Here is a 14,551-nt window from a genome sequence, read left to right as displayed (position 1 = left end):
AAGCCACAAGTCAATGAAGCATCATCTTTAAAATGATAAAAGAAAAATACAAATTAACTTATGATTCTATGTCTAGTGAATACAGCCTTCAAAAGTACGGCAAAATAAACACTTTTTTCAGAAAGACAAAAGCTGTCAGAATGTGACATAAGCAGATTTATACTATGATAAATATTAAAGAAGTCTGTCAGGCAAAAACATAAATACAGAACAGAAGCTTGGATATGAAGGTATGAACACCACTGGAAATCATAAATATATGGTTAAATGCACCTTAAAATTAAAAGGATGAACGCAGATATATTAAGCAGCTGGACTGGTCCCATGAATGTAATAAAAAGTAAACTTTAGAATAAGGAAAATTACAAGGGATAATAAGGGACATTTCCTGATTTTAAAAAAACAGAGTCAATCCACGAGAAGACATTAAAACACTAGATATGCATGCACCAATAACAGAACTTGAATATCAATGAAACAAAAACTGAAATGAGAAAAAGGCAAGTCAAAAAGACTTGTAGGATTTTCCTGGTGGTACAGAGGATAAGAAACTGCCTGCCAATGTAGGCGACGTGAGTTCAGTCTCTGGTCTGGGAAGACTCCACATGCCATGGAGCAACTAATAAGCCCATGCACAACTACTAAGCCCCCGATCTAGAGCCCAGGAGCCGTTGCTACTGAAGCAACTACTGACTCCATGTGCTTGAAGTACTGAACCCCAAAAGTGTAGAGCCTGTATTCTGCAACAGGAGAAGCCACTGCAGTGAGAAACACACGCACCACAGCTAAAGAGTAGCCCCTACTCACCGCGACTAGAGAAAGCCCATGCACAGCAATGAAGACCTGGTGCAGCCACAAATAAATAAAACGTTTTCGAAAAGGACTGGTAGATTTCAACATTTCTCCCTCCGTAATTGACAGAACAAACAGAAAAGTCAGTAAAAATATGGAATCTTTGAACAACACTGAGAACGAACTTAACCCAATTTACATTTACAGAACAACATGCTCAGCAACTGTAAAATAAACATCCTTTTGTACCACACAGGAAATGTTCGTAAAGACTGATGGTAGGTCAATAAAGTAAGTCTAATGAATTTCAAAAGATAGAACTGAATGAGAAATCCATAAAAATAACTGTATTAGTCTTCTCGGGCTGACATAACAAAATACCACAGACCGAGTGACTTAAATTCTATTCTGGAAGCTTAGGAAGTCTACGATCAAGGTACCAGCAAGACAGACTTCATTCTAAGGCCTCTTAACTTGTAGGTGGCCACCACCTTGCTCTTGCTCCCATGGCTTCTCTGTGTATGCACAGGACACAGTGAGCTCTTTGGGTCACTTTCTCTAAGGACACTAATTCTGTAAGATCAGGGCCCCATTAGTATAACTTCATTTAATCTTAATTACTTCAATAAAAGGTCTTGTCTCCAAACACAGCCACATTAGAGCTTAGGGTTTCAGTATATGAATTTTGGAGGGACACAAACATTGTCCTCAACAATAAAGATATCCTTAAAAAAAAAAAATCCCTAAATGTTTGGAAAGTAAATAACCTATGAGTTAAAGATGAAATTATAAGGAAAAATAGAAAACATCTTAGCTGAATGACACACTAAAAAAATTTTACATTGTGGTACACAAAATTATTAATAAAAACTAAATAAATGAAGCAATACCATGTCTTGGACCAGAAGTCTTAGTACTTATAAGATGCAACTCTCTATAAATCAAAATGGATTATAATTTACTTTTTTATTGAAGTACAGTTGATTTACAATATTGTGCTAATTTCTGCTATAAAGTGACTCAGTGATACACATATCTATATATTTTCATATTCTTTTCCGTTAAGGTTTATCACAGGATATTGAATTCAGTTCCCTGTGCTACAGAGTAATACTTTGCTGTTTGTCAATTCTATCTTTAATAGTTTGCGTCTGCTAACCCCAAACTCACAATCGACCCCTCCCCCACCTGACCTCCCCCTTGGCAACTGCAAGTCTGTTCTATGTCTGTGAGCTTGTTTCTGTTTCACAGAAAACTTTGTGTTACATTTTAGTTTCCACATATAAAGTGACATCATATGGCATCTGTCTGTCTCCTTCTGACTTCACCTAGTATGAAAATTTCTAGGTCCATCTACATTGCTGCAAATAACATTATTTCACAAAATAGTAAAATTTTAATGTAATCCCAATCAAAATCCCACCAGATAATTTTATAGAAATTGACAAGCTGGTTCTAAAATTTACATGGAAATTTATACTCTGGGTTTTTCTTTTTTAATTTACATTGTTAAACTTCTATTTTATAATAGTCAAAACATTTTTGAAAAGGAACAAACAAAATCGGAAGGCACACTTTATTTCAAGGCTTAGTAAAAAGCTACATTTGTCAAAGTATTTGTATAGAGAAAAACAAGATAATGGAATCAATTTGAGACCCACTGGGCCCACATATAAATGCTCAACTGATCTGATACTTTAATGTATTTCAATGGTGAAAGGATAATATTTTCAATAAGTGTTGGGACAACTGTGTATGAGATAGACATAAAAAGGAACTTGCATGCTTAACCCCAAATACATGCAAAATAAATTAATTTGAAATGAATCACAGAACTAAACATAAAAGCTAATCTATAATATTTTATTAGAAAATATAGAAGAAAATGTTCTTTACCTTGGGGTAGCTAAGATTTCTTAGACATTATACAAATGGGTATCAACCATAGAGGAAAAAAGAAAAAAAACCTGACAAACTGTTCTTCTTAAAACTTAAAGCCTTCCACTCTTCAAAACACAAACCCCACTTCCCAAAAAGAAAAGGCAAGTCAAACCAAAAGAAAATACCTGCATCACATAAACATGACAAAGGACTTATGTCCACAATATATAAAGAACTCTTACAATCTGATGAGAAGAAAACAAGCAATACAATAAAAATGGGTAAATGACTTTACTTTCCAGAATATATATGAAAGGGCAATAAATATATGAAAATATGTTCCATCATCATTTGCGTCCAGGAGCTGCAAATAAAAACCATCCCACAACCCCTATAATGACTAAGATAAAAAAGAAAGACAATATCAAATGTTGGCAAGGATGTGAGATAACTGGAACTGTCATACATATCTGGCAGAAGTATAAAATAACACACATATTTTGAAAAACAGTTTGGCAATTTCTTTTAAAGCTAAACACACACCCTTAAAAGCAGCAAACCCACTCTCAATTATTACGTATTTAATCAAGACAAAGTAAAATACATGTTTACACAAAGAGCTGCATGTGAATACTCATAGCAGATTAATTTTTAATAACCAAAACCCCAGAAACAACGTAAATGTGAATTAACAAGTGAATGGATAATCATACTATGGTATATTGTGGCATACTTACACAGTGAAATGTGTGTGTGCTGTGCTCAGTTGCGTCAAACTCTGCAACCCCATGGACTGCAGCCTACCAGGCTCCTCTGTCCATGCAATTATCCTGGCAAGGATACTGGAGTGGGTTGCCATTTCCTCCTCCAGGGCATCTTCCTGACCCAGGGATCAAACCCACGTCTCTTGTATCTCCTGCACTGGCAGGCAGATTCTTTACCACTAAGTCACCTAGAAGCCCCAGACAATGAAATACTGACAGTAATAAAAAATAAATGTGTAAATGAGTGAAAGAAGCCTAAGTACACACTATATGATCCTATTTCTATGGCATTCTATATTAGGCAAAACCGATCTACAGCGACAGAAATCAGACCAGTGGTTGCCTAGAGCATGCAGTGAGAGGGCCCACTGCAGGAACACACAAGAGAATTTTCTCAAGTGATGAGTCGTGATTATACATATGTATATTATTTGCCAAACTTCTTAGAACTTTATTCTTAAAATGGATGTACTTTACTACATGTCAATGATACTGCAATAAAATTGATTTTAAAAATGAATCTGATAATTCTCAAGTGCAAAAATGCAAGTATTCTAAGCATCTGATATTTTTAAAATATATTTATTTGGCTGTGTTGGGTCTTAGTTACGGCACGTGGGATCTTTGTTGCATCATGCAGAATCTTTTGTTGGAGCAAAGACTCTTCAGTTGTGGCACGCAGGCTCAACAGTTTTTACACATGGGCTCAGGAGGTTGCAGTGTGATAGCTTAGCTGCTCTGCGGCATGTGGGATCTTGGTTCCCCAATCAGGGATTGAACCTGTGTCCCCTGAACTGCAAGGCAAATCCTTAACCACTGGACCCCCAGGAACTCTTTTGTTGTTGTTCGGTTGCTAAGTTGTGTCCAACTCTTTGCAGTCCTCTGTTACTGACTCACAATTAGTCAATAATAAAAGATAGCCCAAAGTTTCTCAAAGCATCAATTACTTGGTAATAATTGAGCAAAAATTGCGATTACATTCCCCTACTTCTCACACTTCTCCACAGAGCAGACTATTACTTAGCACTAAAAAGAAATGGACTATCAAGCCATGAAAAAAAGACATGGGGAACCTTAAATGCATGTTACTCAGTGAAAGATGCCAGTCTGGAAAGGCTACATACTGTATGATTTTCACTGTATGAAACTCTGGAAAAGTCAAAACTATGGAGACAGAAAAAAGATGAGTGGTTACTAGGGTTGGGGGAAGAGAGGGCTGTATAGATGTAGCACAGATTTAACGCAGTGAAACACTCTGTATGATACTGTAAGGACGACATAAGTCATTCCACTCTTGTCCATTTCTGTAGCAGGTACAACACAAAGAGTGAACTCTAACTGAACCACTGGACTTCGGCTATTTACAATGTGTCAATGTAGGTTCACCAATTGTAACAAACACTCTGGGGGGAATGTCAATAATGGGGAAGGCTATGCATATGTCCCTTGTAGCTCAGCCAGTAAAGAATCTGCCTGCAATGCAGGAGACCTGGGTTCAATTCTTGGGTGGGGAAGATCCCCTGGAGAAGGAAATGGCCACCCACTCCAGTATTCTTGCCTGGAGAATCCCATGGACAAAGGAGCCTGGCAGGCTACAATCCACGGGGTTGCAAGAGCTGAACACCACTTAGCAACTAAATCACCATCTTCCTTTTGCCGAGAAACACATTACTGAAATGACTGATTTAATTGACTCTTTACTGCAATAATTAGTTGCAGTGATGAATAAAGTTGCTATAAACATGTGCAGGGGACTGGCTTTTGTTTATTTTTCTATATCCTGTCCCATACAGTACCCAGCACACCTATGGACCTCAGTTGGTGTTAAGTTTCTGTTAAACCATTGGAAATAACACTCAAGCCAGGAATTCCTAACATTTCTAATTCTGGGGAAATGCAGCAAGGTTAAAAATGTCTCTATGAGCCTCTAGCAGGCTTTTTCAAAACCGGGAAAAAAAAAAAGGCACAAAAGAAGAGAAATACAGGAAGGAAAGCCCAATGTCCCTAAAATGCCTGTGACATAGGTTACCCTGCCTTTCCTAGATGACTCAGCTCTTACCCTGGTAAAGTCTATTTTCTACACAGCAGCAGTAATGACAGGCGCCATTAAATTAATGAGTTATTTTTGGCAAACTGCTTAGATAAGTATCTGATACAGAATCAACATCATCTGTAAAACAAAACAAAAGTGGGTCCTATTAATACCCTCATTTTCCAGAAATCAAGGTATAGAGAAGTGAGGTAACTTGCCCATGTGCACGAAGCTAGCAATGCAGGCAAAAATGCTCTTAATCACTATGCTCAGCTACCCACTGCAATTATATTAAAATTCAGTGCTCTTTTGTATCCACGGTGCTGTGACAGAAACCTGCCCTATAGTCATTGCTCAATATATGTGCAGACTGAAAGATTCAAATAAGTGATTCAAGAGGTTGATAATGAGGCATCTTTTCACTCAAAACTATTATATTCTCTGGAGAAACTCTGGTCCAAGATTGAAATATGTCACTTTTTATTTGTTACTTCTCCCAAAAGAGGGGAACAAGTGTGCATGACAAACAAGGACAGAAAAAGGGAAAATCTTAAATCTCAAAGGAACAGAAAGATGGTATAGCAACAAAAAAATGTACTATGCTCAATTCAGTCCCTCTCCATCCTGGTGCCCCCTCTGATGGAAGCAACAAAGAATATGGCCTATTTGAATGAAAAAAAATATTGCCTACAACATCAGTAAACAAAGGTTGCTGCAGCCATCAAGCCATCACATTACAGCCGCCCTGATGGTGAACCTTGAGCAACCTCAGGATTGAAACAGGATGCCTGTCATCAAGCAGCCAGCCACTGCTTGGCCATCTCCAATGAGGTACCCTGAGGAGATTCAGGGCAAGATACAGGATGCTGGCCCTATAGAGCTCAGGTGCATATCAAAGGAATGACTTCAATGAGCCCAGACTTTTGCATCTTCCCATATACGGAAGAAAAGACCTGGTGGCTCAGACTGGTGGGTGGCAGGGGAGGGTGCAGACTCTGCCTGCAAAGAAGACCTGGGTTCGAGCCACAAAGAAAAGCGCTAAATTCATTAATTTGAGATGTCTGGTTTTCTTAACAGTAATCTTTTGATGTTCTGACTACCTGGTCTTTGCGGCAAAAACTCCTGTATATCCTGGCTCCTCCCTTACCTCTTTGGAGCAGACTGAGAGCAACCTGAGAGGCTCTGCCCTGGCCTTAAGTCCTCAGTTCTATCTGCCAAAGAAAACATAACTTTCAACTTCTAGGTTGTGCTTTTATTTTTTTAGTCAATACCTACCAAAGATGTTTTAGGCAGTACCTGTCAGGATGTACATCAGGGCCTCTTTTCAGTGCTCCTACACTTCTCTTTCAAATATATAGGCAAGCATTTCATCTACCTATTCCTGATCCTTCCATAATTTGGCTTCTCCAGCTGGCTTGCCTGTGGACTTGACCGTTTATTGCAACCAGATTACAACTAGTTATACTAATCATTGGTTTAATTTGTTCTCTGTTTCCTAATTGTTTGTGCTTTATGTCTCTCTGCTGCACTTGATTTTGTTAATGTTACTGGCTGTGTTATTTACATCCTGCCTATTTTGTAAGATTGTTGTCTCCTGCGTTACTCCAGGCCTCCAACAAAACTAATGATGTCTTGAGAGTTAAACATATGTAACTCTACACAGAATAATTATAATAGTGCAACTCTAGGTACAGGAAGAAGAAACAAGGAAAAACATTTCTTGGATCATAATAAATTAGTAAGACAGGGGATCCAGAGAATTTTAAATTATCAACAGGGCCTAATCCAGAAATTAGCACCTTGAGTGGTATAGCAACAGAATCTTTGCCTGATCTAGGAATGAGCCTTCCTAGGGAGGTTCATGGGACAAAAATTAGTCATGAAATGTTTCTCCCAAATGTTGGTCGAATTTATGACCAAGGGGAGAGATTGTGGATGAAAAAGGTTGCCTGCCACTTTGGTAAACAAAGGATGTTGCAGCCATTAAGCCATTATATTACAGTTGCTCCTGACGGTGAGCCCTGAGGGAACTCAGGATGGAGACAAACAGGCTGACCCACTGGCAAGCCATCAGCCACTGCAGCCACCCCCAATGGTGCACCCCACAAGGACTCAGAATGGGAAAAAGAGGATACTGGCCCTACATACCTATAAAGTGTGTATCAAAGGAATGATTTCAATGAACCCCGACTCGCATCTTCCCATACACAGAAAAGCCTTAAATTCCCTAACTTGAGATACCTACTTTTCTTTCATTAACGGTAATCTTTTGATGTTCTGACTACCTGGCCTTTGTTGCAAAAATCCCTATAATATTCTGGCTCCTCCTTTACCTCTTTGGAGCACTCCCTCAGAGCTCTTTGAGTAGCTGTCTTGTGGGCCTGAAGTCCCCAGGAAGACTGCCAGATAAAACATAATTCTCAATGTTTAGATTATGCACTTTTTTTTCAGTCACTGGCATCTTTATTCTCTCATTCCAGGATAAGCCCTTGTGCAAGAACTGAATGCATATGCCTGGTCTCTACTAGATCATGTCTCTTACTTAAGTGGCAGAGTTAAGAATTGGACGTAGGTGTGTGACTGTAAAGAATCCACCGGCGATGCAGAAGATGCAGGAGATGCCATGGGTTCAATCCCTGGGTCGGGAAGGTCCCCTGGAGGAGGGCATGGCAACCGACTCCAGATTCTTGCCTTGGAGAATCCCGTGGACAGAGAAGCCTGGCAGGCTACAGCCCACAGGTTCGCACGGAGTCAGACACAACTGAAGTGACTGCACATGCTGTGTGACTTAAGAATCCAGGCTCTGAACCACTCTAGAAAGATCAGAGCCCTGTGAGAGCATAGGGAGAAAAAAACATAGTGTTTATCTCTATATTTGCTTCCTTACTTATCTCTCTTCCTTCAACTTCAGTCTGAGCTCTTCTGATTCAAAGGATATATATTTCATTTCCTATTCTCCTAATGCCTTGCCTGGCACATGCCACAGAGTAGTCAGCAGATGTTCATGAAATGACTAGGCAAATTGATGAATATCAAAAAATATAATAGAATGTTGTTACATAAAGATAACTAGTAACATAGTCTATTTCAGCTTTCAAAAAGTCATAAACAAAGTTCTCCACTAAACACAATTTAAGAGAGAATGAATTTGGTCATAATACAATGTAATGGGTAGGAAACTGACTAAGATTCCAGAAACAAGGACATGGAATATGTGGAAAAACACACAGAGTGAGAAAAGTATATGCTATAAAAACTGTATCTCTAAAGGCTGCTTCAAGGATCAACCTTATTAACAATTTTTTTAAGACAGAAGTAGAAAAAAAAGCTGATAGATGCTCAACTATAGGAACATTTTGTAAAGTCATGTGACTAGGCAGCACAGCAGCCTAGTAAATGGAGGTAGTATATGGAACTCTAGGATCAACAGATCTGGGTTAAATTCTGGGCTTTTGAAAGTTACTGACTTTTGAACTTGGGCAAATGCTTAACCTCTCTGAGAGGCAATTTTCTCATCTAATAATGTCGATTAATCACCACTCATGGTGGTTTTGAAGAAAAAAAATGTATATACATATATGTGTGTGTATGTGTATGAAATAACTAGCATATTGCCAGAAAGATAATATGGAATTCCTTAATTATTCATTATTAAAACTGTTCCATCCCATTATCCTCTGCAACTCCCTTAAAGAAAGTAGAAAAATAGAAATTCTGCTCCCTTTTTAAAGATGGTAATCAGGAGCAACTTGCTGAAACTTATTGAGAACTCAGTCCTGAACAAGGAATCCTAATATCCAACATGAAGTAAAAAAATCTAGATTAAATTCATTGTCATACTTCTTAGAGTAACTGAGTCTTTCCAACATTAAGAACTCAATTTGATAAAGGAAAAAGCGGGAGGCTTTGAGAATATAATCAAGCTGGATTTCCAGGGAAAGAAAAGAGTGTTCCGTAATGGATAAACAGTGAACTCTTCAAATCTTTAAAGGCATTTGAAATTTTAATTGGTTCTTTAGACCAGCTACTGTTAGCTAAAAATGGCAGGACTCATGAAACAACACATGGAATGGGCCAAAGAATCATGAACTCTTGGAGGAGGACGAAACTTCCAGTCATCCAACCTAAGACTCTCCTTACAAGGCTGAGGAAGAAGGCATAGGATAGATGCCAAGCTACACATCAAGCTTCTTTTTGCCTCACCAGATACTCACTTCATTGTCATAATTTTTCCAAGATTTTATTTCCTGTGCAGTGAGCAAGACCAGACAAAATAGGCTCATTTGCCTTGCAAAATGGGCCCAAACGCTGATTCCAAGACCCTTGTCCCTGACAGAACACTCACACACAAAAACAAAAGTATATACATTCTTGCAATTACTTGATTAAATTATCAGGTCCCTGCAAAGGAAGCTGTACTGAAACAAAGAGTGGCAATACTGCCTGCAAACAGAAATGCATATTTGGAATTACAGGCTTTTCCTAGTTTGCTATTTGGGGACTACCCAAAAAAAGAAAAGACCACTACTTTGGGACTACCCAAATTACTGGAAGCTTCTAGGCGTGATAACTGACTTCTTCCCTGTATATCTTAATGATGACCCAGTGAAGAAAAGAGGATTCAGACTGGGAGACTTCTTGGGAACACCACATAGCAGGTAACTAGCTATGGCAGGTGATAAACAGAAACTTGAAACCTTGTTAAATGAACCAACCAAACTTCAAAAGTCTGTGGCTCTACTCGTCTAAATTTTTTAAAGTTTATCAACTTTTATGGGTAAAACATGAAAATGCTTACAAAAAATTAAAAGTCACTAGGTGAATAAATTCATTCATTTTGAATAAATGCACACACAAAACAGAAATTAAACAACTCTGAGGTGAGATACATTAGCTAAAGAATTTATTATTAATCAGTCCTTTGATGCTTTTCCTAATTCCAATAATTCAGAAAAATGGTTATACTAGGAACTTCAGGTCTGCAAGATCAATAGGATCAGAAAAATTTCAGTGAATGGTCAGCTGAACATCAGCAACACTGTTATGTAACTACCAAAAAACGTGAAGTGATATTACACTAAACTTTAAAAATATTTAGTGGCTGAAATAAGCAAGAGAATATCAGAGTGCTGCTCTGCTCCAGTCAGGCGATTCTGAAAATACTGCAGATACTACAGTGACAGAACTATGTCAAAACAGGTTACATTCTTAAGCAGGAAACAAGAATCAAACCTCAAATCAAAACACAGGAGAACTAATGTAACAACTAGGGATATTTAGGCTTAGAAGGAAGAGACAAAACAGGAGCACAGCCAGCTGCCTTTAAATACCTGCAGCTACCATTGTTTCAATTGGCCCTAGGAGAACAAGCACCATTGGATGAAAAGTGCTGAAAAACAGATTTTGGTTTAACAATAATTTTCTATGTTAGTCTCAAAAGTCAATAACCATTAACAGGAAGAGAAGGAGAAACTTAAGTAAGAGAAGTATACCTAGGAGATTTGGGCATACTGAATGAGCCTTTGACAAAAGTTCAGGAGCTCCTATGAAGCATGGCGCTTAACCATGCAGACTGGCAATAAATTACACTCTCACTAAGCTGATTTCCAATTTTTTATAACAAGAAAAAAGACAGAGATGATTCTGGGCCATATTTTACGAAAAATAATCTATAAGTTGTAGTCAAGCTACACCAAAATCTCAGATGAGAAAAGATGGACTGATCTAGGTAGTAATGATGGCAACAGACGGTGTGTATGGCTTACAAAAACATCTCAGATAGAGTGCTGGTACTTGATGAGCTGTTGGAGACTTGAAATAACAGTATTTGGCAAGATTTACTGCTGTAACCTATTCATTTATTTCCTAAGGATAAAAACAACAGTAATGAACACACAGTGCTTACCACACAATGTTCTAAATATTTTACCGGTTAACTGATTTCATCCTCATACCCCTTGGAAATGTACTCTATTATGCACACTTTACAAATGACAAATTAAAGCTTACATCAGTCAAGTTAGCTAATGAGCATCAAAGAACTAGTAAGAGGTTAAATAAACCCAAAGCGTAAGCTCTGAAAGCACTAGACAGCTACAAAGGAAAGGCAACAAAAGCCAACGTGGGCAGCAATGTTAAGAGCCTAGTGGAGTCAAGAGCATCAGGAGACAGACAAGAGGACTGTAGGTGAAGGTGAAGATTTGGTAGTATCAGAATCACATGACAGGCTTGTTGGGAGGAAAACAGGAAAAAGCCCAAAGAAACAATTGCACTGAATCCAAATTCAGAGAGATGGGTTCTAGGAATTAACTTTTTTTTAAAAAAAAGAAAAAACAAAGTTGGATAATTTTGAAGTGACACCAGCTTTGGGAACATTTGTAGTGGATCTCTAAGGTCTCCTTCTGCTTCAACATTCCAGTTAACCCTCTGACTGAATTTTCCAGAAATGAAAGGCGGGAGGGGCGAATACCAGCAGCGAGAAAACGGATATGCAATTACAGTCCACACCGTTTACGCTCCCATTTTCACTAAACGGTCTCTCAGACACAGGGACGGAGCAGTCAGATGGAAGGAGGGGTGTGGTGTTCACCAGTGCTGGCTAACAAAGCAGGCTTCCCACCACCCCCAGGATTTTCCAGTACCATTAGCAGAAAGAAACCCCTCCTGACTATAAAAACAGGTGGTCACGACAGGGAAGCCTGACGTGCTGCAGTCCACGGGGTCGCAAAGGGTCGGACACGACTGAGCGACTGAACCAACAACGACTGCAAAATCAGGTGGACTCCTCAGAGCCTCTCAGGCTAACGCCGGATGTCAAGACAAGTCATCCGTTTGCTCACAAATGCTTCAGGAAACCTCGAGGTTTGGGTCCGTCTTCTCCGGAGCCAAAGGAATCCGGCTCCACAGAAGAGGTGTTCGCCCTGCAAATTACAGCCTCCAGAACTCTCCTCTCAAGCGATGATTACTTCTGCACATACCTGACGGTCCTCTGGTGAGATTGATCTCTTCCTCGGTAAGCAAGTAATCCACTCTTCCGTTCATGTTTCACGCTCTGGCTTCCCGACCGGGGTCAGCGAGGGTCGGCGCAGGTGAAGGTGAAGCGCACTCCCGGCGGCGGCCACGGCACCGCACTTTCGGTTTCAGCAGCCCGCGAACCGGAAAAGGAAGCCGGGCGCGGGGCGAGCGCCAGGAATGCCGGGAGTCGTGGTTCCGCTGCCTCCCGGCGCGAGCTCCCACCCGGTCCTCAGGTCAAACTGTGAGGTGCGCAAGGAGCGCGTTTCCGGCCCGATTTTACCGCTCCAGACCGGGGCGGGCCGGTCTGGATAGGAAAGGTTAGTTCAGTTCAGTCGCTCAGTCCGGTCCGACTCTGCGACCCTACGGACCGCAGCCCGCCAGGCCTCCCTGTCCTTCCCCTACTCCCGGGAGTTTACTCAGACTCCTGTCCATCGAGTTGGTGATGCCATCCAACCGTCTCATCCTCTGTAGTCCTCTTCTCCTCCCGCCTTCAATCTTTCCCAGCATCAGGGTCTTTTCCAATGAGTCAACTCTTCGCATGAGGTGGCCAAAGTATTGGAGTTTCAGCTTCAACATCAGACCTTACAAAGAATATTCAGGACTGATTTCCTTTAGGATGGACTGGTTGGATCTCCTTGCAGTCCAAGGGACTCTCAGAGTCTCCCCCAACACCACAGTACAAAAGCATCAATTCTTCGGTGCTCAGCTTTCTTTATAGTCCAACTCTCACATCCATACGTGACTACTGGAAAAACCATAGCTTTGACTATACCAACCTTTGTTGGCAAAGTAATGTCTCTGCTTTTTAATATGCTGTCTAGTTTGGTCATAGCTTTTCTTCCAAGGAGCAAGCATCTTTTAATTTCACGGCTGCAGTCACCATCTACAGTGATCTTGGAGCCTGAGAAAATAAAGTCTGTCACTATTTCCATTGTTTCCCCATCTATTTGCCATGAAGTGATAGGACCAGACACCATGATCTTGGTTTTTGAATGATGCATTTTAAGCCACCTTTTTCATTCTTCGCTTTCACTTTCATCAAGAGGCTCTTTAGTTCCTCTTCCCTTTCTGCCGTAAAGGTGGTGTCATCTGCATATCTGAGATTATTGATATTTCTCCCGGCAATCTTGATCCCAGCTTGTGCTTCATCCAGCCTGGCATTTTGCATGATGTACTCTGCATATAAATTAAATAAGCAGGATGACAATATACAGCCTTGACATACCCCTTTCCCAATTTGGAACCAGTCTGTTGTTCCATGTCTGGTTCTAACTGTTGCTTTTTAACCTGCATATATATTTCTCAGGAGGCAGCTAAGCTAAGCTAAGTCACTTCAGTCGTGTCCGACTCTGTGCGACCCCATAGACGGCAGCCCACCAGGCTCCCCCGTCCCTGGGATTCTCTAGGCAAGAACACTGGAGTGGGTTGCCATTTCCTTCTCCAAGGTGGTCTGGTATGCCCATCTCTTGAAGAATTTCCCACAGTTTGTTGTAATCCACACAATCAAAGGCTTTGGTGTAGTCAATAAAGCAGGAGTAGAAGTTTTTTCTGTAATTTTCTTGCTTTTCCTATGATCCAATGAATGTTGACAACTTGATCTCTGGTTCTTCTGCTTTTTCTAAATCCAGCTTGAACATCTAGAAGTTCACGATTCACATACTGTTGAAGCCTGGCTTGGAGAATTTTGAGCATTACTTTGCTAGCGTGTGAGATGAGTGCAATTGTGCAGTAGTTTGAACATTCTTTGGCATTGCCTTTCTTTGGGATTGGAATGAAAACTAACCTTTTCCAGTCCTGTGGCCACTGTTGAGTTTTCCAAATTTGCTGGCATATTGAATGCAGCACTTTCACAGCATCATCTTTTAGGATTTGAAATAGCTCAGCTGGAGTTTCATCACCTCCACTAGCTTTGTTTATAGTGAAGCTTCCTAAGGCCCACTTGACCTTGCAGTCCAGGATGTCTGGCTCTAGATGAGTGATCACACCATGGTGGTTATCTGGGTCATTGAGATCTTTTTTTGTATGGTTCTGTGTATTCTTGCCACCTCTTCTTAATATCTTCCGCTTC

At 40.1% G+C, this 14,551-nt stretch overlaps 1 protein-coding gene across 1 annotated transcript in view; it reads right to left on the bottom strand.

Annotated features, from left to right (window-relative positions):
- SYNJ2BP (synaptojanin 2 binding protein) overlaps nt 1-12,617 on the bottom strand; it is a 61,232-nt gene extending 48,615 nt beyond the window's left edge. Inside the window, exon 1 of the mRNA XM_088839496.1 lies at nt 12,447-12,617. Within this exon, the coding sequence (XP_088695622.1) occupies nt 12,447-12,510 (64 nt within the window). The 5' untranslated portion in view covers nt 12,511-12,617. The remainder of the gene's footprint in view (nt 1-12,446) is intronic.
- Nucleotides 12,618-14,551: the final 1,934 nt, after the last annotated feature.

The sequence above is a fragment of the Moschus berezovskii genome, chromosome 9 (assembly GCF_049115385.1).
Source record: "Moschus berezovskii isolate FMDL1 chromosome 9, NW_MosBer_1.0, whole genome shotgun sequence".
Lineage (NCBI taxonomy): Eukaryota > Metazoa > Chordata > Mammalia > Artiodactyla > Moschidae > Moschus > Moschus berezovskii.
Note: the sequence above shows the minus strand (reverse complement) of the source record. Positions and strands in the feature narration are given on the sequence as shown.